General features: G+C 43.5%; 1 protein-coding gene across 5 annotated transcripts in view; it reads right to left on the bottom strand.

Annotated features, from left to right (window-relative positions):
* BBS1 (Bardet-Biedl syndrome 1) overlaps positions 1-26,671 on the bottom strand; it is an 82,948-nt gene that overhangs the window by 31,187 nt on the left and 25,090 nt on the right. For all 5 annotated transcript variants that reach the window (XM_030218933.1, XM_030218930.1, XM_030218932.1 and 2 more), the window contains exons 10-13: positions 17,648-17,754; positions 8,620-8,740; positions 675-833; positions 320-389 (exon numbers count right to left, since the gene is read on the bottom strand). In XM_030218933.1, the coding sequence (XP_030074793.1) occupies positions 320-389; positions 675-833; positions 8,620-8,740; positions 17,648-17,754 (457 nt within the window). The remainder of the gene's footprint in view (positions 1-319; positions 390-674; positions 834-8,619; positions 8,741-17,647; positions 17,755-26,671) is intronic.

Below are 26,671 nucleotides of genomic sequence, written 5' to 3'. Positions count from 1 at the left end.
TTGTAACAAGATAAGCAGCTACACCCTGAAGTTATTAAATTTACCCAAAGCAGTTACAAGTTATTTTAACTTCTGGTGACATGGTGATTTAACCCTCATTTGTCCTGTTTTGTTATATTTATTTTTAATGTTTTATTCTATTTTTTTTTGGGGGGGGGGGGGGAGTTAGCTGCTAGGAGCTAGTTTCCTATGATTAGAGGGTTACAAGATTTTGATATTGATAAACAAATCTACACTGTACAAGAGAGATCATGCAATTGTCTTAAATTAAGTGGAGGAATACCAGGAAAGATGAAAGATGCTGGATGCTTATTCATACCTTTCGTCGTCATGATTAACGTGTTGTCTTCCCGGCCATATCTGCCAAAACAAACGCTGGTAACAACATCCTGTAAGTTTGCAAACACTCAGTGATTAAACAGGCTCAATTAGGAGGATGCTGCAAAGATGACAATAGGATGGGAGTAGGAACAACATTTCTTTTTTGAAGCTTTTCTGTTTTCCTGTTTTGCAAGTCATGATAGCATCCCACTAAACATTCTGCACAGTTTCTGCATATCTAACTTTATGTGGGCTTCATATGCTAGGAAGGGATGGAAGAGACAGATGAAGAATTGGAGTGAGGGAGGAGGGAAAGCACATGAAGATTCTGTGGAAACCACCATGCCCCTCACCGGTGTCCTGATGATGTTGAGAAGATTTTTGTCTCGATATAAGTGCACCTCCAGGTTGGCGAGGCCCACCATGACAGCCTGGAAGCCACGAGACTTCTGGTCTAGTAGGCTCATGGTTGTGATAGATGCCGGGAGATAGACAGTCCAGAGTTTCTTCCCCTGCAGCCAAAATTAAATATGGATCATTAATGGGGTCTTGTATAGAACCATTCTGTATAGGAAATTACTGGGGTGGAATGGCTAAGAGGGTCACGGGGATTAGGAGCCTTTTCCTTCTCTGCGCTGCAATAGTGTATTAGCAGTTTTCTACAGTGGGAGGTGGTAGTGATATAGGTCATATAAAGTAATAAACTGATTTCTTAGTATTTATCTTTCTCCATGGATAAGCAGGATAAGTAGCCACACACTGGTGACATCTGATAGCACATGCTCAGAAAGACCTTTTCTGAGCTTTAGCAGAGCTAATCCATCCATGTTTCCAAGGATGATGTCACCAGCATATAGCTCACTTATCCTGCTGTCCACAGAGGGCCTCCATTACAGGTAAGCAACTACACTTTCTAACCAGTGAAGGGTGACATGAGGAAGGTAATCATCAGATAAGGAGCAAAATTGAGAGACAGGTGACATCTTATAGACAAAGGCCCCAATGATCAAAGGTAAATGCGAGAGCTAGAGACCACTAGCACCCGCAATTACCAGCACACATATTATCGAGGGGTCTGGCACGGCAAACAGTGCCCAAGCCAGGGAATACCACAGAGCTCATTTAAATGATATTTAAATGAATTCTGCGGTATTCCACTCATATGATCACAGCACAACGCTCTGAACATACAAGTGGAATAGCGCCTTAACCCAACGCAAACTCAGAGCTGGCATTAGGTTAAAACTCCTCTCTTCCTCTCCCCCCTTGCCCAAGCCAGGCAGCCCAGGCTGCCGCCACCATCATTCCACTGGACCCCTGCACCCAGCACACAAGGAGCTGGAGACACGCAGTCATGAGAGTTTGTGCATCACTATTAAGCAGAGATCCTGGAAGTCACATCAAAAGTGTCATAGGCACCCCTGGACAAGAACTTACAACACACCTTCTGCTGCCTGCAAACTTTGCCAACTTGCGAAGTGACTCTGCATGACAAATCAGACATACTGCACACCAAGTTCAACAAGTATAGGCTCGTGTAGAGCTGGCATGACTGGATATGGGAAATGAGCATAGAGGCCCAATACATCTTCCGCCCAAAAGAGTTCAGGATTTGAGCTTCTCTGCTAGGTGGTGCCAAAGCAAATTCTCTAGAACTCCTAACCCTTCTGAGAGCAGATTCCACCACCAAGGAATGATGAGGTGACTGGAATCTATCAAATCTGAGAGTGAATCTGGTACATGGTGTCAATCTTCTTATAGAGAACAGAGGGGACTCCCGATTCTTCACTTGAACATCCCATAAGATCTCATGAAGCAGGACTGTAACAGCCTCTCTAGGAGGAGATTCGTAGTCCAAGACCTCGAACATCATAGCCCTGGGCTCGTCTTCCACTTCCAAAGGAACAGGAATGGCAGTCACAATTTCTTTAGCAAAAGATGGGAAGGAAGGATCCCCAGTGGAGATTTTCTTTTTTCCTGTGGAGGGGAGGGATCAGATGGGATACCATACGACTCCTCCCTCTGAGAAGTACCATGGATCCTCATTAGGCGCCCGTGAGCACTCATCGGTGTCAGCAAAAAACTCCTCATGGGAGAGCAGAGATTGAGCCCGCCTCGACAAGGAGGAGCCATGTCTTCGAGAGGAGCATCAAAGTGTCAACTCCGGTGAAGCTTCCTCCACTGACGTCAAGGAGGTGCCAGTCGATACTAAGGCTGCAGGTGGCAACAGTGTCGCAGACCTCACCACAAGCTGATGGCCATGTGGGGCTGCAGGAAGAGGCATGGCAGGCGCAAGCATCCCAGTCACCAATGCACTCTATTGTAATAGCCCTGCCAAAGCTCTGGGAGCAAGGCCCAGAGGCACTCATCGAGAGCCGACACTGGGAAAGGCTGGGGCATCAGTTCAGAGACAGGCTGCTGAACTGTCGGGGTTGAAGTGGATGCCTGGTCCTGGCTGAGTGGAGACCCGCACATCGGTACCTCTAGTATGGAGGGGGAGCAGTCCTCCCGGTGCCAACACTTTTTGGGTGCCGGGTGTTCCCTCTGTGTCCTGCAGTTCCTCGCACCATGGGTCAAGGGCAATCAATGCCAATCCTTCTTGGGCTTCCCTCTATGCCAGTCAGTGACACTTCTCGGTGCCAATGAAGACATTGTCGAATCCTCACTCCTTGGGGTCAGGTCAGATTCTGATCGGTCCCAGGGAACCTGTGTAGCAACCAGCATTGAGGCAGGTGGAGACCCACTCGATGCACAGTCACTCCCCGTGTCTAAGGGCTTAGCAGCCATGTGGACTGATGTACCCGATACCAAAGCCGCCAATGCCAATACCAACATCAAGGATATGGACCTGGCTCCAAAATGTTTCTCGTTGAGCCTGTATGGCCAACTGGGTTCTTTTCTTCATATGAAGGCAAAGAACATAGTTAGAAGGGGTATTTTCAGGCCGCAAACACTGAAAACACCAAGAATGGGCATCTTTGAAAGAGATGGTCCTACTGCACCAGCTACAGCGCTTGAAGCCACTGGGAACCTTCGATGACATGGAAAGAAAAACAGCCATGGCCAAATCAAAAGACTCAATGGGGCCAAAAAAGGGGGCAAAGCACCAGAAGGAAAAGCGGCAAGCCTGACTGAAGTTCAGGCCTAAGTGCGGCCTACCGAGCATAGGAAAAAGAAAGGGGACAAAAGAAATCTTAAAATTAAGGATAAGGCAAAAAATAAAGCCCCAAAAGAGAAATAAAGCAAAAAAGAAAACAAATTGGCAAGGGAAAGCACAAAATAGACGCTCTGAAAAATTCTCACGAACCGAGCTGTGAAGCGTGCCGAAAATGGCATCCTCTCCTCACTGTGGAAAAAAGAGAACTAGTGGTCTCATGCTTCGCGGTGGGTGGGAAGGCACTCATGCATATGCGTGCTCTTAAAGCTGTACAAAGCTTTTTCAAGATCCAAACTGGGCAACGTAGGATAGGTCACTCACGTGTGAGAATTTCTGGCCTGCTTGTCCTCGGAGAAAAATGAATACATGACACCAATCGAGGTGACACAAACCTGGATTTTTGTTTTTTCTTCTCTTGAATGGAGAAGAGAAAAAGAAAAGAACAGAAGTTATTCTTTTCTTAAAACAGAGTTAATGAATCTGCAGACAAAGTGGTTCTGGTCTGGCTGTAGGCTAGGGAGTAACCCTGATAATTAGCCCAGAAGAGGAAAGCATCTGATGAACTAAGGAGACTGAGGCTGAAAAGCTCCAAAAGGAAAACCAGCAAAAGCTCAGAAAGTTAGTGACTCCCATAAATTACGAGACATGCTGAAGGCAATGTACCCAAAGAAACAGGGCAATAGGAAATGCATTGACATTTAACAAGAAAAAAACCTCTCAAGAATAGGCTATACTATAACAGAAGGCAGAGCTGTACAATTCTATTGCGGCTAACAGCTAAGCAAAGAAAAAGTATCTGGAGCTGAAGAGAGATTGGGACATCAAATGTAGCACCCATAAGCTAGCCGAGAACAGCATGGGTAAATAAAGTAAAATGGCTGCCGCTGATGTTTTTTTTTTTTTCTTTTCTTTTTTAAAGCAGAAAAGGCAGTGCTCCAGAAGAAGCAGCAAGCATAGAAATGTGAACCATGCTTGGTCTGCTCAGCGAGGAACTTCAAAGTCCTTACATGTAACATAGCAAGGAATGGACTGCAGCTATGAAAAAAATAAAATAAGGTGCTATGTGCATGAAGGAACCAGCAGGGAAAAAACAAAAGTTAAAAAGCAGTCTGACCACCAAACATGAAATGACACCACAATTCTCCTTTAAAGAAAGAATAGCTTCAAATTGTTATCCCCTTCCATTATACCGACATTGCAAGCATATTTTTCGCAGTTTATAATAGATGGAAGGGTACCGCAATCGCTTCAGTTGACACAGATAGTGTTGCTGCTGAAGCCAGGGTGGAATCCGGAGCAAACATCTTCATATAGACCAATATCATTGTTGAACATGGAACTTAAACTTTTTGCAAAGATATTGGCCAATAGAATGGCTAGAGTGCTACCCGACTTGATGAGTGAGCAACAGGTGGGGTTCGTGGCAGGGCGTACGGTAGCACACAATATGCGGCGGCTCTTGCTTTCAATGGAATATGTGGAGACAGCCAGGATACTATCCCTCTTGGCTAGTTTTGATGCTGAAAAAGCATTTGACCGCGTATATTGGGAGTTTTTGTTTACAGTGTTACGGAGATATGGGTTTTCTGGGTATTTTTTAGAGGCCTTACAAGTGTTATATCGATCCCCTAGGGCTAGTGTATTGGTTAACGGAGTGTTTTCTCCTGAATTCGACATACATCGTAGAACTAGGCAGGGGTGTCCACTTTCCCCTATGCTCTTTGTATTAACGGTGGACCCACTAATTAGGGAAATCATGAGTAATGGGGAGATTCGAGGAGTAGAAATAGGGAGAAATATCTTTAAAATGTCAGCATTTGCAGATGATTTATTAGTACATCTAGTAGATCCCCAGAGATCATTCCCTACGTTAATGGAGTGCCTAGAAGAATATGGGGATTACTCAGGATTTGCGCTGAACTTAGATAAAACTATAGCGATGCCTACAGAGCACGCAGTAAGAGCTGGATGGGTAGGAACATTCCCAGTGAAGTGGGAATTCAACTCCTTTAGATACTTGGGAATCCAATTATCCCGAACCACGACAAGTCTGTATAGAATAAATATGGATTCTCTATTGGATCATTGTAAAAGTATATTAACCCATGGGCAAACCTTGCCTCTTTCGCTGCATGGATGTATTCAATTATTTAACATGGTATTATTTCCCAAGTGGTTATATATTATTCAATGAATGCCTTTTAAGGTATTGAGATCTTAAAAATCTGCAGAGAATGATTACCTTTTTTTGCTGGGCGGGAAAAAAAACCAAGAATGCAGTTTAAGTACTTAGTAGGGGCATGGAAGTATGGGGGAGCAGGCATCCCAGACTTAACTGTATACAATTATGCCTGCTTACTCCGACACCTAGGCGATTGGATACTGGAACAAGACAGATATACCCCGAGAGACTATGAAACAGGATACTATGCTCCTTGGCACATCTTCTCCCTATTGCACTGCCCGCAAAAGTCACTTCCGAGAGAGCTGAGACAGAGTAGGTTGTTGAGAGCAATGAGACAGACGTGGAAGTTTTTGGTTCGATTGTTGGGAGGACGGGCCGATATATTTGACCAACTCCCGATTAAAGGAAACTTGCCCCGGGGAATGACAATGCGAGTTTTACTCGGTGGGCAGCCAAGGGTCTTATATTATTACAACATGTATTAGATGGCAATGGTAAGATGCACACATGGGAGGTACTTCTGGCAGCGGGGATGTGATGGCCTACATGCAATTAAGTCATTATATAGCATCGTTGGAACGAGAGGCCTTGATCCCGTCGTTAGGAAATAAGATACAGGGCTTTTTTGAAAAATTTAGAGATGAAGGTCTTTTGATATCTGGATTGCATGCAGCAATCCAGATGAACTCACAGGAAAGGATGTTTGAGGACCTGGTTGCTAGATGGGCCCCTGAATTGGGTGTGAGGCTGAACCCCTTAAAGTTAATAAAGAGAATACCTGAAATATCAGTTAATGCAGCCCTTAGAGAATGTCAGTTTCGTGTAATCCACCAAGCATACTTTACACAAGAACGCTTATTTAAAATAGGGACAGTAGATTCACCAATATGCCAAAAATGCAAACAGGGAATAAACTCTTTCTACCATTCATTGTGGGAATGCCCTCACACTCAGACTTTTTGGAAGGCAGTGTGTGGGTATCTGCAGAAATTAACAGGCTGTGTAATTCCACTATCTCCACAGGCCATATTATTAGATTATTATGAAGCATACCATTTACCTACCAGAACATATACATCACTGCTGAGGAAGGCAGGGATTTTGGGGGAAAAAGTAATCTTGGGAGTGTGGGTAGGGGAAGAAACACCGTCCTTTTGGACATGGAGAAATAAGCTGCATGCTTTGATGATTTTTGAGCATCGATATGCAAAATGCACACCTAAAAGGTGGAAGTTATTTCAAGGAATATGGGGTGTATATATTGACTCCCTCCCACACAGAGTGCGAAGTATGCTACTCAATACTGGACAATAGTTATACAGATCAGGCGGGGACACTCTGAAGGGATATTTAGGATGTCTAGGATGCTACGAGTGCTCTGAGGGATAGAGGAGGCTTCCCCTTTTACCTTTCCCTCCCCCCCCCCTTTTTTTTTTTCTTTCTCGTTGATAATATTGTGGTGTGTCTGTTGTTACATTAGTTAGGGATGTAAGTGTTAACGCTGATGACTTGCGGGTGGGGTGGGGGAGAGAATAGAAAATGGAAGACGGGCAGGGTACAAGGAACCTTAATTGGATGGATCAAAGGGTTAAGGGGGAAGACTAGGGACGGTCCGGGATGTGGGAAATCATATTAGATCAGTGGTAATATTCGCAGAGTGATAACCAAATGTTTGATTGAATCTTTCCCTACATTTCTTGGCCAAGGGCCCATGGGGTTATAAGAGTCTAGACCCTATGGGCTGTGGAAGGGGAGATATGAAAAAAGGGAAGGAGGGTGGTGGTTAACATAAAAAGGTTTAAGGCAATGTTAAATGGTTGATAAGTTCAAATAACTGGTGGGGGATTTTGATCAGGTTTTTAATCCACAATTGGAAAGATCTTCCCTCTGGCTTGTCCTGGGTTGGGCCATAATAAGAGTTTATCCTATTTATGTAACTCCCTGGATTTGGTTGATCCTTGGAGGCTTTTGCATCCAACTGAGGTGGCTTATACACAATTGTCCAGGGCGCATGGGATAATGTCCCATAGATTATATATTGGCTCTCACTCTTTATTTACTGTGGTGGTGACAGCTAAGATTGGTCCTATTTCTGTTGCAGACCACTACATGATTTGGGTAGATCTAGACCAGAATTTTCTGCATACTCCGGGGATAGGGTGGCGTTTTCCCTCTTATCTTTTCCATGACACAGAGTTCCGGGCCTATTTAGCCAAAAATGGGAAGACTATTCCGTTCAATGCCCAGCATGTGGATGACTCCTCTGTATAATGGAACATGTGCTTCGGGGAGACATTATTGTTTATTTGGTGGCTTGGGCTACAGGGTTGTATTCTTATTGTACCTCACTTAGAATCTGAATTGGAACTTAGCGGTCTATAAGAACTACATAACATTCAAGAGAGGATCACTAAAATGATGCATAGTTTACATGATAAGCACTAAACAGAGAGATGGCGGTGAGGGAGATACAGATATAGAAAAAAAGAAGCAAAACAGAGATACAGATTATTTAGCAAGCACAGAAAGCTGGAGGGAGGAAGGCTCAAAAAGAATGAGAAAATACTTTGGGCAGACTGGATGGACCATGCAGGTCTTTTTCTGCCGTCATCTACTATGTTACTATGTTCAAAGAGAGGGGATGGACAGATGGAACAGTCTTTCATAAGAAGTTACAGCTGCCAAAACAGTGTCAAAATTAAGCACAACTGAGATAGAAACAAAGTGATCTTGGCTGCAGAGGGAAGAGAAGGTCTCGGACTAAGTAAAACTTATGACAGCACAGTAGACAGGAATAAATAAGCAAATGAGGGAGGGGGTTGGCATAGAACAAGTGATCCTTCTTTTCTAGAACAATAGGGTATAAAGAGACAGGATCCAGGGGCTAAGTACAAGCAGGAGGGGAGAGAGAGGGGAAGGACAGGGCAGACTGGGGAAACAAGCTCAGTGTTCTGACCTTCTGGGTGTACGCATGGAGGGTCTCCTCAGAGCAGCCCACCACAATGTTCTTCTGAACCCTTACCAGCCCCACTGGCTGGGAGCTCAGCTCGATGCAGTACTTGGGACGCTTGGAATCCCTGCCAAAAAGGTACAAAAAAATTAATGGCTAAATATGAGTGGACTTAAACAGAACAGTGCTAGAAATAAAGAATCCGGAGCTACTCTAGAAAGGCTCCCTCAGGATGGAAGCATGACTTACAGAGGTAGCGCATAAGGTTACATTTAAGTTTCATTCTTGGATTAAATTCCTATCCAACTTAAGAAGTGTTGCATATGATACTACTAATGCTAATACTGCTAGATTATTGTAATGGAGTCCTGGTGGTGTGCTATCTCAGTACTACAGAATGCAACTATCTAATTTGTTTTAGAGAAGTTGAAATGTGACAACCAGCACTATTGCACAAATTCCTTCACTGAATCTTGGTGGCAGTGCAAATTAAATTTAAATTGCTTTTACTTTTATTTAAGATGCTCAGGGACCGAAGCAGTTACCTTCCATGAGAACCGTGCACTAAAGCTAAGCGTACAGTTTCCTAATGCAAGCGTAGTGCAAACATTTGCTCCCTCACACTGTAAGCAAACAAATAGGCCAAGCACAAAAAATGTGCACTAACATGGGAAAGCATACCAGACACACATGCACATGGGTCTGTGCAAGTGGCAACTGTGTCTTGTGTGCTGATTTTTAATTTTTTTGTGCACATCAGATCACATGCACATACATCTGTGCATATGCTGAAAAATGGTATGTGAATACAATACCAATATTTATATACAGATTTATTCACATGCAATTTGTCAACAGTCCAGCAATTTACCTGCTGTTAAGCACACCTCCCTCAGCTCTGTCTTTTTATTTTTTAGCCATACTCTTTATGGAAGGCACAAAAAAGTTGCAGGTCCTTATGCCTACAGCAGTAAAGGGAAGAAAGAGGAATGAAATCCTCAGCAACACTACCACAGAAGAATGAGCAAGGTTTTTATGCCTTCTCAGACCTGGCATTAAAGCCCCAATATTCTGCTCAGTCCTTTTACCTTCTGCACACTTCTTTGCATTTGTATGTATTTAATTTAGGGCTGTACCAAATATTCGGCACTCTAGTACCCCAAATGTATTATTCGTATTCAGCTGAATATGAATAATATATTCGGGGCACTAGGGGGCCAAATATTTGGTACAGCCCTAATTTAAACGTGTTGTGTGTTAAAGTCGGTCCAAGGCTTTTGCGCACAGGTAACTTTGAGCCTGCAAAGAGGTGGGATAATGTGGGATACAAATGCAACAAATAATAATAACTCCTGCACAAACTTCCTAGGGCACACACAGAATAAGAACATAAGCATTGCCAAAGGTCCATGAATCCAAGTACCCTGATTCCAACAGTAGCCAATCCAGGTTACAAGTACCTGGCAAGATCCCAAAAGAATAAAACTGATTTTATGCTGCTTATCCTAGAAATAAGCAGTGGATTTTCCAAAGTCCATCATAATAATGACTTATGGACTTTTCTTTTAGGAAATTATCCAAACCTATTTTAAACCCTGCTAAGTTAACTGCTTTTACCACATTCTCTGGCAACGAATCATAACGAAAAGCTGAGCTAACCTGTACATAAAGGTAAGTGCATTTTACTGCATTTGCACCACAGAGAGAGGGGAGTCCCATATATTTCGGATCTAGACTACGATAGTACTATCTAAATACGCATCCACAGTCTGATTATAATACAAGTTGCGTGTTCCAACTTAAGTACATAAGTAATGCCATACTGGGAAAAGACCAAGGGTCCATCGAGCCCAGCATCCTGTCCACGACAGCGGCCAATCCAGGCCAAGGACACCTGGCAAGCTTCCCAAACGTACAAACATTCTATACATGTTATTCCTGGAATTTTGGATTTTTCCAAGTCCGTTTAGTAGCGGTTTATGGACTTGTCCTTTAGGAAACCGTCTAACCCCTTTTTAAACTCTGCTAAGCTAACCGCCTTCACCACTTTCTCCGGCAACGAATTCCAGAGTTTAATTACACATTGGGTGAAGAAACAGTTTCTCCGATTTGTTTTAAATTTACTACACTGTAGTTTCATCGCATACCCCTAGTCCTAGTATTTTTGGAAAGCGTGAACAGACGCTTCACATCCACCTGTTCCACTCCACTCATTATTTTATATACCTCTATCATGTCTCCCCTCAGCCGTCTCTTCTCCAAGCTGTATAGCCCTAGCCTCCTTAGTCTTTCTTCATAGGGAAGTCGTCCCATCCCCGCTATCATTTTAGTCGCCCTTCGCTGCACCTTTTCCAACTGTCCATGATGTGTACAAAATGTGCCTTCAGAAAAGAATGTTCTCTGTCTTTTTCACTGCAGTGATGGAATGGGATGTCTTAGGAATTAAGAATTACTGGTATATGTATAATCACTGGATAGAACATTTTGAATGGACGTGATATGATTTGCTGATTTCACTGTTATAGTGTATTACATACTCATACTGTAAACTGCATTGAATTAATGCAAAACTGTAAGTGCGGTAAATAAATATTTTAAATAAAGGAATGAATGAATAGGGTGGGAGATTAGAATCTTGGAATTATATAGAATTCAGAAAAGAAACAGGGTTACAAGTATTACCACACAAACCTCAAGGTCACGGGCTAAGGAATTTTCACACACACCTGGATAGGTTGCCTATATTTTATGAATTCTACAAGGAAGCTCACTTTGGCATGATGAAAGTACTACAGCAAATGTTAGTAGTAAATTTGAGAGACTGAGGTTATCCTCCACATATCTTGACTTAGGAGTGAAGTTCATTTCTGTCATGGTACGTGCAGAATGAACCCATTTGAAGATATTGCCCCTGTGAGTAAAGCTATTATAGACAGGAAGCTCCTAGTGGCCCTGGTGACTAATCTCATTCCCTTATCCCACTGCACCACCTTTAGCTCACACTTTTTCAGTAGTAGCTCATAGAGCATTATATTCAGGTATAATAGCTATTCTCCTGTCTCTGGAAGGATTAAAATTTAAATACAGTGGGGGAAATAAGTATTTGATCCCTTGCTGATTTTGTAAGTTTGCCCACTGACAAAGACATGAGCAGCCCATAATTGAAGAGTAGGTTATTGGTAACAGTGAGAGATAGCACATCACAAATTAAATCCGGAAAATCACATTGTGGAAAGTATATGAATTTATTTGCATTCTGCAGAGGGAAATAAGTATTTGATCCCCCACCAACCAGTAAGAGATCTGGCCCCTACAGACCAGGTAGATGCTCCAAATCAACTCGTTACCTGCATGACAGACAGCTGTCAGCAGTGGTCACCTGTATGAAAGACACCTGTCCACAGACTCAGTGAATCAGTCAGACTCTAACCTCTACAAAATGGCCAAGAGCAAGGAGCTGTCTAAGGATGTCAGGGACAAGATCATACACCTGCACAAGGCTGGAATGGGCTACAAAACCATCAGTAAGACGCTGGGCGAGAAGGAGACAACTGTTGGTGCCATAGTAAGAAAATGGAAGAAGTACAAAATGACTGTCAATCGACAAAGATCTGGGGCTCCACGCAAAATCTCACCTCGTGGGGTATCCTTGATCATGAGGAAGGTTAGAAATCAGCCTACAACTACAAGGGGGGAACTTGTCAATGATCTCAAGGCAGCTGGGACCACTGTCACCACGAAAACCATTGGTAACACATTACGACATAACGGATTGCAATCCTGCAGTGCCCGCAAGGTCCCCCTGCTCCGGAAGGCACATGTGACGGCCCGTCTGAAGTTTGCCAGTGAACACCTGGATGATGCCGAGAGTGATTGGGAGAAGGTGCTGTGGTCAGATGAGACAAAAATTGAGCTCTTTGGCATGAACTCAACTCGCCGTGTTTGGAGGAAGAGAAATGCTGCCTATGACCCAAAGAACACCGTCCCCACTGTCAAGCATGGAGGTGGAAATGTTATGTTTTGGGGGTGTTTCTCTGCTAAGGGCACAGGACTACTTCACCGCATCAATGGGAGAATGGATGGGGCCATGTACCGTACAATTCTGAGTGACAACCTCCTTCCCTCCGCCAGGGCCTTAAAAATGGGTCGTGGCTGGGTCTTCCAGCACGACAATGACCCAAAACATACAGCCAAGGCAACAAAGGAGTGGCTCAGGAAGAAGCACATTAGGGTCATGGAGTGGCCTAGCCAGTCACCAGACCTTAATCCCATTGAAAACTTATGGAGGGAGCTGAAGCTGCGAGTTGCCAAGCGACAGCCCAGAACTCTTAATGATTTAGAGATGATCTGCAAAGAGGAGTGGACCAAAATTCCTCCTGACATGTGTGCAAACCTCATCATCAACTACAGAAGACGTCTGACCGCTGTGCTTGCCAACAAGGGTTTTGCCACCAAGTATTAGGTCTTGTTTGCCAGAGGGATTAAATACTTATTTCCCTCTGCAGAATGCAAATAAATTCATATACTTTCCACAATGTGATTTTCCGGATTTAATTTGTGATGTGCTATCTCTCACTGTTACCAACAACCTACCCTTCAATTATGGGCTGCTCATGTCTTTGTCAGTGGGCAAACTTACAAAATCAGCAAGGGATCAAATACTTATTTCCCCCACTGTATGTACCTGAGGCAAATGGAGGGTTAAGTGACTTACATAAGAACATAAGAGTAGCCATACTGGGTCACATCAAAGGTCCATCTAGCCTAGTATCCTGTTTCCAACAGTGGCCAAGCCAGTTCACAAGTACCTGGCTGAACCCAAATCATGGCAACATTCCATGCTACCAATTCCAGGGCAAGCAGTTGCTTCCCCATGTCTGTCTCAATAGCAGACTATGGACATTTCCTCCAGGAATTTGTCCAAACCTTTTTAAAATCCAGATACGCTAACTGCTGTTACTACATCCTCGGCAAAGAGTTCCAGAGCATAACTACTTGTTGAGTGAAATACTTGAATGAAATATTTCCTCCTGTTTTAAGAGTACTTCCATGTAACTTCATCGTGTCCCCTAACCTTTGTACTTTCGGAACGAGTTAAAAAAAAACGTTGCCGGAGAACGTGGTACGGGCGGTTAGCTTGACGGAGTTTAAAAAGGGGTTAGATAGATTCCTAAAGGACAAGTCCATAGACCGCTATTAAATGGACTTGGAAAAATTCCGCATTTTAGGTATAACTTGTCTGGAATGTTTTTACGTTTGGGGAGCGTGCCAGGTGCCCTTGACCTGGATTGGCCACTGTCGGTGACAGGATGCTGGGCTAGATGGACCTTTGGTCTTTCCCAGTATGGCACTACTTATGTACTTATGTACTTCTACTCAGTTTATACCACTCAGGGTTTTGTAGACCTCAATCATATCTCCCCTCACCTGTCTCTCTTCCAAGCTGAAGAGCCCTAATCTCTTTAGCCTTTCCTCATACGAGAGGAATTCCATCCCCTTTATCATTTTGGTTGCTCTTCTTTGAACCTTTTTTAATTCCACTATATCTTTTTGGAGATACGGCAACCAGAACAATGCAATACTCAAGGTGAGGTCACACCATGGAGCGATACAAAGGCATTACAGTATTTTTGGTCTTATTCACCATCCCTTTCCTAATAATTCCTAGCATCCTGTTGCTTTTTTGGCTGCCACCGCACATTGAGCAGAAGATTTTAGCGTATTGTCTATGACGACACCTAAATCTTTTTCTTGGTTGCTGATCCCCAAGGTGGACCCTAGCATCACGTAACTATGATTCGGATTATTCTTTCCAATGTGCATCACCTTGCATTTGTCCACATTAAATTTCATCTGCCATTTGGATGCCCAGTCTTCCAATTTCCTAAGGTCTTTCAGCAATACTTCAGTCTGCACATGTTTTAACAACCTTGAATAGTTTTGTATCATCTGCAAATGTAATCATCTCACTCGTCTTTCTGATTTATATATTATTTATAAATATGTTAAACAGCACCGATCCCAGTGGAACTCCACTGTTCACCCTCCTCCATTGAGAAAAATGACCATTTAACCCTACCCTCTGTTTTCTGTCCAATAACCAATTTCTAACCCACACCAGAACATTGCCTCCTATCATATGACTTTAATTTTCTCAGGAATTTCTCATGAGGAATTTTATCAAAATCTTTCTGAAAATCTAGATACACTATCAGCCGTTTACCTTTATCCACATGTTTATTCATGCCTTCAAAGAATGAAGCAAATTGGTGAGGTAAGACTTTCCTTGGCTGAACCCATGCTGACTCTGTCCCATTAAACCATGTTTGCCTACATGTTCTGCAATTTTATTCTTTATAATAGTTTCCACTATTTTACCCGACACCGACATCAGGCTTACTGGTCTGTAATTTCTCAGATCACACCTAGAATCCTCACAACACACCGGCCACTCTCCAATGTTCAGATACTATGGCCAATTTTAATGACTGGTTACATATTACTAACAGCAGATCAGCAATTTTATGCTTGAGTTCTTTGAGTACCCTTGGATGTATGCAGTGGCGTACCAAGGGGGGGGCGGTGGGGGCGGTCCGCCCCGGGTGCCAGTGGGTGGAGGGTGCTCCGCTCCCGCCGCCTCCCGTGGCCATTCCCGCGGCGCCGCACATTAAAAAAACCGGCGAAGCAGCGTCGCAGGCAGCGCCTCGCGCGCCCTGCTTGTAAAAAAAAAAAAAATCAAACCTCCTTCCTTCTCCTCCTCGTCTTGACGTCGACTCGGGCCTTCCAATCAATTTGATTGGAAGGCCCGAGTCGACGTCAAGAAGGAAGGAGATTTGATTTTTTTTTTACAAGCAGGGCACGAGGCGCTGCCTGCGACGCTGCTTCGCCGGTTTTAACGGGACTGAGGTGGGGAAGGAAAGGGGCGAAAGGGACTCGGGTGGGGGTGTTCAGAGGGGAGAAGGGGACTGGGGTGGGGATCTCAGAGGGGAGAAGGGAAGGGGAGGGGAGAAGGGGACTGGGGTGGGGGATCTCAGACAGGGGAGGTGGAGGGGAGAAGGGGACTGGGGTGGGGGTGTTCAGAGGAGAGAAGGGGACTGGGGTAGGGGTCTCAGACAGGAGAAGGGGAGGGGAGAAGAGGGCTGGAACTGGGGGCTGAAAAAAGGGGCAGAGAGAGAGAGGGGACAGATCCTAGATGGAAGGGGGAGCGAGAGGGAGGGCAGACCCTGGATGGATGGGAGAGGGAGGGCAAATGGTGGATTGAAGGGGCAGAGAGAAAGGGCAGGCAGTGGATGGAAGGGACGGCAGAGAGGGCTGACACTGGATGGCGCAGAGAGAGAGAGAGAGAGAGAGAGAGAGAGAGAGAGTGAAGACAGATGCTGGATGGAAGGAAGACGGTGAAAAGAAGATGAGGAAAGCAGAAACCAGAGACAACAAACTGTAAATAAAATATATTTTTTTATTTTTTTTGCTTTAGGATAAAGTATTGTAGATGTGTTAAATGTTTATAATAGAACATGTAAATAAGGTAATCTTTTTATTGGACTAATTTTAATACATTTTGACTAACTTTCGGAGAACAAAACCCCCTTCCTCAGGTCAGGATAAGATACTGTAACAGCACTATACTGTACTGACCCGAGGACGGAGGTTTTGGCCTCTGAAAGCTAAATGTATTAGTCCAATAAAATGGTATTATTTTACTTTCTATATTTGTTTTATTTCTATTTGTTAATTTGTAAAGTGGTGATTGGTACTTGTTAGTTTTTTTCAAATTTACATCTGCTGTCTTTATATTTTGCACAGTACTAGGGGACAGTTTCTGTTTCTGTGGTGTTGCATTGTATGCAGAGTCTGGCATTGGGGGTTCAGTTTAATTTTTGTCTAAATAGAAAGTTTATGATTACTTATTCTATAGTGGATTAGGGTGTATCTGTGTTTGTGAAAAAGACATGGCTTTCAGTTGGCATTGACTGTGCAGGATCTACGATCTGTACTATTCTGTCTGGTTTCGTTTTACAATAGGTGAATTGATGTTCTAGTGCTCATTGTAGTGTTTAAGATGCTTTCCTTTTTCTTGTGTGACTCGTAGAAATGACTGCTTATGGTATGGTAGAATTGCTCTATAGGTCCTGAGTGTTTTGTATTCTCGGCATGCCTAGTACTGGATTTGGGGGGGGGGGGGGGTTAAAAAATGACCGGCCCCGGGTGTCAACTACCCTAGGTACGCCACTGGATGTATGCTATCTGGTCCAGGTGATTTACTACTCTTTAATTTGTCGCCTTGGCTCAGTACATCTTCCAGGTTCACCAAGATTTCTTTCAGTTCCTCTGCATCATCACCCTTGAAAACCATTTGTGGTACAGGCAGATCTCTTACATCTTCTTCCATAAGAAAGAAAAACCCATAAAAGGAATTAAGGAAAGCATGCTCATCTGGGTCATTGCCAGCTGGCCCAGACTGGCAGGATGTGAATCAGGAAGAAACACCATTATTTAACTAGGCTGCAAAGTTCTAGAAATCAAAGTCTCATTTCTGGAGTTGGCGAGCTGTTAGAGAATTCCCATAACATCACTACTAACTCTGCCTGCTGGCCAGAGGGACTTTCCCAACCTAAGCTGAATGAAGTGACTGAGCTAGGATGTTGTCATTTGTTGTGCTGATTTATTATTAATTTTAGCTATAAATATAATGCATTTGCTTTTAAAAACTTGGTACTTGCTGTAAATACACTACATTTATCTTTGGGAAGGTCTATGTGCTGTCTCCTCCTTTCTGGACATTATTCCAGGCTAATTCAGGGGGGGGGGGGGGGGTAATATAAAATAAAGGAAAAAAATCCATGAGTAGTGCAAATATAGGTTCACGGTGCCACATTCCAGTCTGGTTTGTGACTGAGTTGGCGAGAACTTACAGGATTAAAAAAATATTAAAAAGGGAATAAAAGATTCACAAGGTTAGCAGATTTGTTTTTCCATCCTTGAGATAAGAGAAGGGGAAACAAAAGGGAGCTTGGCTCTGGGTCACATGAATCACCTGCGCAGAACATAAAGGCTGCCATTCCTGCAAGCCAAAGTGATCCTGAACTCCACGTCATACTGGCCAATGACATCCAGGAATGCAGGGACACTCGGAAGGCTCATCTGTAACAGGGAGAACAATTGTCAGGCACATTGAAAAGCACAGCTGCCAGCTACTAGAAGCATAGACTGCTCAGACTTGCAATCATAAAAAATAAAAAAAAAAAACCAGATAGAACATGAAAGATCCTTCCTAGCCTGGAGTGGAGGAGTAGCATAATGGTTAGTGCAGTGGGCTTTGATCCTGGCAACCTGGCTTTGATTCCCACTGCAGCTCCCTTTGACCTTGGGCAAGTCACTTAACCCTCCATTGCCCCAAATACAAAAACTTAGTGAGTCCTCCAGGGACAGAAAAAGTGCCTGCATATAATGTGTACAGCGCTGCATATGTCTAGTAGCAGTAGCACTATAGAAATGATTAATAGTAATAGTGTTTAGCCTCATCCTTGGTGTATTGCATTAGGTTCCTAGCTGGTCTGTCTCTCCCCACCCCTCTCCCTTCACAAATAAGGATCCCTTGGGCTCTTCCCAAGCCTGCTTAAATCCATTAATATTTTTGTTTTTACAACCTCACTTGTTTGGGTGGGTGGAGGACTTTGTTTCTGGCCTGTACCCTCAAATAGATGCATCACGAGCTACACAGACTCCAGTGTTCTCCAGCAGGACCAGTATGATTGAGTTTCACAATACTGATCTAATGAAGAAATCCCAGTTTACCACGTCACAGTACAACAACAACAACAGAGAGAGAGAATTATGGAACCAAAATGTATGGAGAAATTAGGTCCCATCTGCTAATTTTCTTTCCTTTATTCCCAACAGATCAGTGCAGACAAATGGGTTATGCCCATCTACCAGCAGGTAGAGACAGAGAACACAGTGATAGGGAACAGTGTGCTACTATCCCAATATGGAACTTTGATAGCAAAGCAGTCAGAAAACAAAGAATCCCCCAAACTCTAAATTCTCCTTCCACTTCAGAAGAACCTTAGAAAAAATTAAAACATCAACAGCAAAACAAATGGCTGAAGAATTAGCTTGGTCATCTACACAGAGAAGCCTGCTAAACTATAATGAAAAACAAGTTCTGAGAAATGTGCATAAGAAGTGTGGAGTTCTGGACTGATTTTTTGGGAATACAGAAAAGAAAATTAGCAGCTAAGACCCAATTTCTCCTTCCTTAATGTCACCAACAGATCCATCCAGATGAATGGGATGTATCAAAGCAGTCCTTAAGTTTAAAGAGTTTATTATTATTTGATATACCGCTCTTCAGAAGGCTGTCAGAGCGGTTAACAACTAATTTAGAATGAATGAGGAAAAGAAATACAATAGATAGATAGGAAAGAGGATAATTTCACAGAACTTGAGAACACCATCACCCCAAGCATGGGCAGTGGGTTTAAAGACCATAAGCATACTTGAAAAGAAAGGTTTTTAGACCTGATTTAAACCTTGCATAACAGAGCTCTAGACAAATTGTTGCGGGAAGGGTGTTCCATCTGCACTAGGATATTTAGTGTATGTGGTCCTAATCCTAGTGCAGATGAAGTCATAGCAGATGTTGCAGAAGGAAGGCACAAAGCAGAGAGTGTGGTATTAGTAGCCATGAGAAATATATAGGGAGTACCAGAGTAGTGTGTTTTTAGCGACAGAAGTTTGAAAAAGAAATCTTATGGGAGATAGATAGTTGGTGCTCTTCACGAATGAGGGGAGTGATGAGGTCAAATTTTTTGGATCCCATAATTAGTTTAACATCCATGTTTTGTACAGGCTGGAGGTGTCAAATGCCCTGAATCCTGGCATCTTGAAGCAATAAACTGCAGTAGTCTAGGTGGGATAACACAAATGAGTGAGTGAAGAGAGCAGTTGTAGTAAACAATTGACGAATTGTGTAAGTGAGTTCGAAGAAGCAGCATTTTATAATGTTAAAGAAATGAGGCTGAAAGCTCATGGTTTCATCAAAAATGGTGCCTAGAATCTTGATGGAAGGAATGAAGGTAATAGAGTTCCCTGCCAATGAGACAGGAAGAGTGATCATGGAAGTAACCTTATTGTCCTATAAGACGACTCCTTGAATTACCTGAGTTGAACTTGAGCCTGTGCTGTTATCAGAGTCAACTTACTGTTGAAAGTGGTAATGTCTTGTGAGTCAGTACAATCTAAACTAATATCTGAATGTCATCTGCACGAATGGTGTGAGACCTACTGATTGAAAGAGGGTAAGTAAAGGAAATATAAAAATACTGAACAGAGTCGGTGTGAGCATAGAGAGAAGACGAGCCTCCAGCTCCAGGAAGACACAAGCGACCCTCCCTGCCTGTTAATGAGGCCACCACTGTCGCATTGTCTGAGAGAACCCAGACTTGCTGCTGATGTATCATGTTAATGAATGTTAAATGTTGATGAACACTAAAAGAGCCAGTCACACGACAATGACGCTTCTTTAGAGGACCACTGGCCCTGTTTCGTATGATGAAAGCAATGAGCTCCCCAGTCCAAGAGACTGGCATTCATGATAACCACTATCCACTTTGGGATTAGAAGGGAAACCTTCAACAGCAAGCCAACATCACCATTAATTCATACTACATTTGGCCAGTAAGGGCCAGGGGAAAGGGACATTGTACGCCTAGAAAACAGGAGATCTGCAGAGGAAAGAGGACTGAAGAGGCCTTATATGAGCTCTTGTCCAAGGGATGACATCCATAGCAGCCCAAACCCTGTATGAAATCCCAAGCTCCTGAGCTACAAGAGGAGGCTGTATCCGAGAATGGAGCTTGCATCTCCTGGCTGCTGGAAGAAAAACTCAGCCGGCCTTGGTGTCAAACTGAACCAAGTATTCAAGGGACTAGGAGGGTGACAGATGACTCTTCGTGAATTTGACTACCCAACCGAGGGATTGAAGAGCCACCACTCTGGAAGTAGCATCCAAACTCCCTATTAAAGACAGAGCCCTGATCAACCAGCTGTCCAGATAAGGATGTACCCTGATCCTCTCACGACAAAGAAAGGCCTCTACCACCACGACTTTTGAAAAGGTCTTAGGAGCTGTCGAGAGACCGGACAGCATTGTGTGGAACTGACCTAGAATTGTGAAATGCAGGAAGCACTGATGAGGAGGCCAAATCAGGATGTTAACATAACCTCTTCAACATTGCTTTTGACTTGTAACCACTTATACCTCTCACTTCTATCTACCCTCCTCTCCTCTTTCCTCTACACATTAATTGATTTGCTTGCTTTATTATTATTGTCTATTAGATTGTAAGCTCTTACATAGTGAGATAGTAGATGACGGCAGAAAAAAGACCTTCACGGTCCATCCAGTCTCCCCAAGATAAACTCATATGTGTATACCTTACCTTGATTTGTACCTGTCTTTTTCAGGGCACAGACCGTATAAGTCTGCCCAGCAGTATTCCCCGCCTCCCAACCACCAGTCCCGTCTCCCATCACCGGCTCTGGCACAGACCGTATAAATCTGTCCTCCACTATCCACACCTCCCAACCACCAACCCCTCTTCCCCCCACCTGCTCCGCCACCCAATTTTAGCTAAGCTTCTGAGGATCCATTCCTTCTGCACAGGATTCCTTTATGCATATCCCACGCATGTTTGAATTCCGTTACCGTTTTCATCTCCACCACCTCCCGCGGGAGGGCATTCCAAGCATCCACCACCCTCTCCGTGAAAAAATACTTCCCGACATCTTTCCTGAGTCTGCCCCCCTTCAATCTCATTTCATGTCCTCTCGTTTTACCGCCTTCCCATCTCCGGAAAAGATTCGTTTGCGGATTAATACCTTTCAAATATTTGAACATCTGTATCATATCACCCCTGTTCCTCCTTTCCTCCAGGGTATACATATTCAGGTCAGCAAGTCTCTCTTCATACGTCTTGGAACGCAAATCCCATACCATTCTTGTAGCTTTTCTTTGCACCGCTTCCATTTTTTTTAACATCCTTCGCAAGGTACGGCCTCCAAAACTGAACACAATACTCCAGATGGGGCCTCACCAATGTCTTATACAGGGGCATTAAAACCTCCTTTTTTCTGCTGGTCACACCTCTCTCTATACAGCCTAGCAATCTTCTAGCTACGGCCACCGCCTTGTCGCTCTGTTTCGTAGCCTTCAGGTCCTCAGATACTATCACCCCAAGATCCCTCTCCCCGTCCGTGCCTATCAGACTCTCCCCGCCTAACACATACGTCTCCCTTGGATTTCTACTCCCTAAGTGCATCACTTTGCATTTCTTCGCATTGAATTTTAATTGCCAAACGTTAGACCATTCTTCTAGCTTCTTCAGATCTTTTTTCATGTTTTCCACTCCCTCCGGGGTGTCCACTCTGTTGCAAATCTTGGTGTCATCCGCAAAAAGGCAAACTTTACCTTGTAACCCTTCGGTAATGTCACTCACAAATATATTGAACAGAATCGGCCCCAGCACCAATCCCTGAGGCACTCCACTACTCACCTTTCCCTCCTCTGAGCGAACTCCATTCACCACCACTCTCTGGCGTCTGCCCGTCAACCAGTTCCTAATCCAGTTTACCACTTCGGGTCCTATCTTCAGCCCATCTAGTTTATTCAAGAGCCTCCTGTGGGGAACCGTGTCAAAAGCCTTGCTGAAATCTAAGTAGATTACGTCCATAGCACGTCCTTGATTTAATTCTCCTGTCACCCAGTCAAAGAATTCAATGAGATTTGTTTGGCACGATTTCCCTTTGGTGAAACCATGTTGTCTCGGATCTTGCAACTTATTGGCTTCCAGGAAATTCACTATCCTTTCCTTCAGCATCGCTTCCATTACTTTTCCAATAATTGAAGTGAGGCTTACCGGCCTGTAGTTTCCAGCTGCTTCCCTATCACCACTTTTGTGAAGAGGGACCACCTCCGCCGTTCTCCAATCCCTCGGAACCTCTCCTATCTCCAAGGATTTATTAAACAAATCTTTAAGAGGACCCGCCAGAACCTCTCTGAGCTCCCTCAGTATTCTGGGGTGGATCCCGTCCGGTCCCATGGCTTTGTCCACCTTTAGCTTTCCAAGTTGTTGATACACACTCTCTTCCGTGAACGGTGCTTTATCCACTCCATTCTCAGGTGTACTTTTGCCAGTCCCTCTTTGAGCAGGGACTGTCTTTCTTCTATGTTTGTGCAGCACTGCGTATGCTTTGTAGCGCTATATAAATGCTAAATAGTAGTAGTAGTAGAGATATTCTCCCAGTTGGACCAAAGCTAATCACCAAATAAAGTTTCCATTCTGAAGTACATTACTCTGAGCACACAATTCACAAGTTTGAGGTCCAGAATTGGACAAAGGTACCCTCTTTTTTGGGGGAACCATAAAATGGAATATCTTCCTAGCCCATATTCTGCCCAAGGAACAGGCATAACCACCCCCAAATTTAGGAGGCTCTGTAAGGTGTCTTGTACTGCTAGCTTTTTGATCAGAGCCCCCGCAAGGAGACTCCATTAAAAAAAAAATCTGTAAGAAGGTATGAAAATTCTAGCTTGTAACCCTTCCTGATTGATGATGATATGGGCCTACTCGCTGTTGAAACCTGAGATATCTGCCTATCAGGCCAACTGAGGAGTGAACCTGTAAAGCATCATTGGGAAGGGCAGGCAGAAATGGATGTCTGAGAAGGATGATCTGAGCCCCTCGTCTCCTCGAAAGGAAGACCGCTTCTACTGAAAATGAGAACGGTGAGGAGAAGTAGAACACTTAGGTCCATAACCCTTAGAATCACAAAAGCAAGGCACAGAACAAAGGTTTTGATTTATCCTCCAGCAGACAATGCAAATTGGAATCCTGCTTCTCAAGGTCTACTAATACTACTTAACATTTCTAGAGTGCTACTAGGGTTACGCAGCGCTGTACAAATTAACAAAGAGAGACAGTCCCTGCTCAAAGAGCTTACAATCTAATAGACAAGTGAACGGTCGGTCCGATAGGGGCAGTCAAATTGGGGCAGTCTGGATTCACTGAACAACTTCCCTCGAAAGGGTAGCTTAGGGAGGGTGAATTTAGATGCCACTTCTTTGTCAGAGGCCCTGAGGAGATCATAGAGGCCATCTACCAAATAGGCTAGACCCAACTATTAAGGTAGACAGGTCCAAGGAAGAATCTAGGTTAAAAGGTGAGATCCCCAGCCTGCTGGACAAGCCTAAGATGAGCCCTAGCCACATGAGAGGCAGAGACAGTAGCCACTAGGAAGTGTTGCAAAGAAAATCTTTAAGGAAACCTCAAGTCTGTGGTCCTCCATATCCTTGAGAGCCATGCCTCCCTGCATAGGAACAGTAGTCTTTTTCATAACTGCTGTGACTAAGGGAGTCCACCATAGGAAGCTTGAGTTTCTCCAAATCCTCAGGGAGAAGCAGATAAAGTTTGGACAAAGCCCAGGTTACCTGAAGACTAATGTCCAGCGTATTCCACTGGGTAGAAATCAAATCTTTTGTGGCTTCATATATACAAAAAGCCTTTAGATGCCTTTTGGTGCTTTAGTAAGACACGTTGGAGAAAGAAGGCTTTTAGACAATTGGCAGCTTCAGAGTGGAATAACCTGCCAGATGAGATGAGAATTATGGCAATCATCTCTGGTTTCAGAAAGGTTTGAAATGTTATTTATTCCCTAGAGGCAGTGGTGACTGAGGCTTTGTTGCAATGTTTTTTGGTTTTTTTTTAAATCTTGATTTTATGTTTTATACTTTGTTCTGTTTATTTTGATTTATAATTTATTGTACACCATCTTGAATGGCTTTTACCAAGAAGAGAGTAAATAAAGTTTTTAAATAAAGATAGATTATAATGGGGTCCAAAGCTAGTAGCCGGAGAAGAAATGTTAAGAATCTCAAGGGCCCTAGTAATTAAGGTAGAGAGCTCTTCCTTATGAAATAACAGACATTAACGGATCATTGCCCTCATCACTGGGAAACTCCCTGTCCTCCAAAGAATCCCTGTTTGTAAAGAACTCCGACAACATACTGAGGGACAACTGAGGGAGCATATGAGCATAAGAACTCAATGTCCTAGTCAGAAAGAGACTGTAGCCTCCTTTCCTTAGAGGAAGAATTCCCCTGACCATTTTCTGAGAAAGGAGGTTCTGAGAAGAATGCTTCAGTAAATATGCCTGGTGTAAAAGTAACACAAATTCCAGAGAAAATGAGAGAAGACGTGCCCTGGGACTTGGCGCCAGAAAGAGTAGAGGGGGTAAGACAAGGAATCTGCAATGTCTGAGGCAATGCTTCAGCAGGGGGGGATAGGTGGGCAAAAATACAAGATGGCTGCCATTCCCCCACTGCCCAAAGAAACTGGAGATGCAGCCAAAGCTGCCCCTGAGGTTTCTCTCGCAAAAGCCGCGGAGCGGTCCAATCTAACCCAGAATTCCCCAATGTTTGTTTTAAATTGTCCTGCTGCAGACAGGGAGAGAGAAAGAGAGCGCACATGCAGAACAGTAACTCAAGGCTGATTTCCTTCCCCCACAGCGGGAGCAGTGCTTCACCACTTCAGTCAGCACTGACATTAGTGTGAAGTAACAGACACTGAAGTAAAAGACACTGAAATAAAGAAAGCGCTCACCAGCACTGAAGATTTCCCCCCTCCCCTTCCCCGACCAACAGCGGCACAAAGGCTTCTCTGAAAAAAACGATTTTTAGGAAAATTCTGTCCTGTGTTTCGGGAGAAGTCAACCTCTTTGTCTCTGCAAGTTTAAAAAAAAAAAAAAAGGAAGGAAGAGACCAATTTAAGAGACCAAACTAAAGTAGGCTGGATGGAAGAGATTGACCACTAGGTGTACCCTGAAAAAGCCAGCAAAGAGCCAACAACCCATAGCTCAACTGGAACCAGGACCACTGGACCAGAAGCAAGTGTCCGCATATCAGAACAGAGACTGTACAGGGAGCAACCTTCTATCTGCTGGAGACAGTGAGCACTGAATTGGAATAGCAGCACACTGTCCCTTATCACAGATTCAATTCTGTGTTCTCTAGCCCCACCTGATAGTATACAGGCATAACCCATTCACCTGAACTAATCTGTTGGTGACGCTAGGGAATGAGCCAATACTAGAGCCCAAGAACTAAGCAAACTACTCATCCTATTCAATCTTGAACCCCTGTTCAGCCAGTTTATCCTGTAATGGGATGTAATTTTCAAATCTTTTCATTTCTTGATCTTCTATTTTCCTTATTGTCCTTTATGTTTATTTTTATTTTTTTCTTGATTTGTTCTATTCTCTTTCAATTACTTATTTTAATGTCTTTTACTTTCCATTATTTATTTATATTCTCCTTTCTTCACATTTCTTTTCCCCTCTTACTTATTCTGTTTTTTTCAGTCTGTCCTCTGGATCATTCCACCCCACTCTCATCTTCTCTTTTTTTTATTCTTGCCAAATAGAAATTGGAAAGAATTATACAAGGGTCAAGAATATCTGTCGAAGGACAAAATAATTCTCCAAAAATGGAATGAAATGGGATGACACTTGACATGGGCAAATCAAAGAGTAGGGTAGGCTGGCTCTTCCAAAAAAACAGCAAGGGAGACGCATGTATAATGTATACGTTTTTATTAAGAATCACCATGTGATTCTTAATAAAAACTTACACATTGTATGTGCATCTCCCTTGATGTTTTTTTGGAAGAGCCAGCCTACCCTACTCTTGGATTTTCATGATTGACGTTCATAGGGATTGAGTGTTCCTCCACATCCTGTGGCTGTTCCATGAAACTTGACATGTCAGAAAAACCAGTAAAAAGACACCATCGAGTTCAAAAATGGGCAAACTTGGACCAGGGGTTCCAGAGAAATAAACTCCCCTTTCAAAACAAACACATAAAAAAATGGCCCAATACATTTCTACAAGAGCAAGTCTAAGGGATATCAAATATAAGTAACAGAAAGCAGTAGTTAGTGGATGGTCTAATGTTAATCTTCCTTAATAATTGACTCTTGACATAGATATGGAGATTGTATT

Source organism: Microcaecilia unicolor, chromosome 11 (assembly GCF_901765095.1).
Source record: "Microcaecilia unicolor chromosome 11, aMicUni1.1, whole genome shotgun sequence".
Classification (NCBI taxonomy): Eukaryota; Metazoa; Chordata; class Amphibia; order Gymnophiona; family Siphonopidae; genus Microcaecilia; species Microcaecilia unicolor.
The sequence above is the reverse complement of the archived record's forward strand: the minus strand, read 5'-3'. Positions and strand labels throughout refer to the sequence as shown.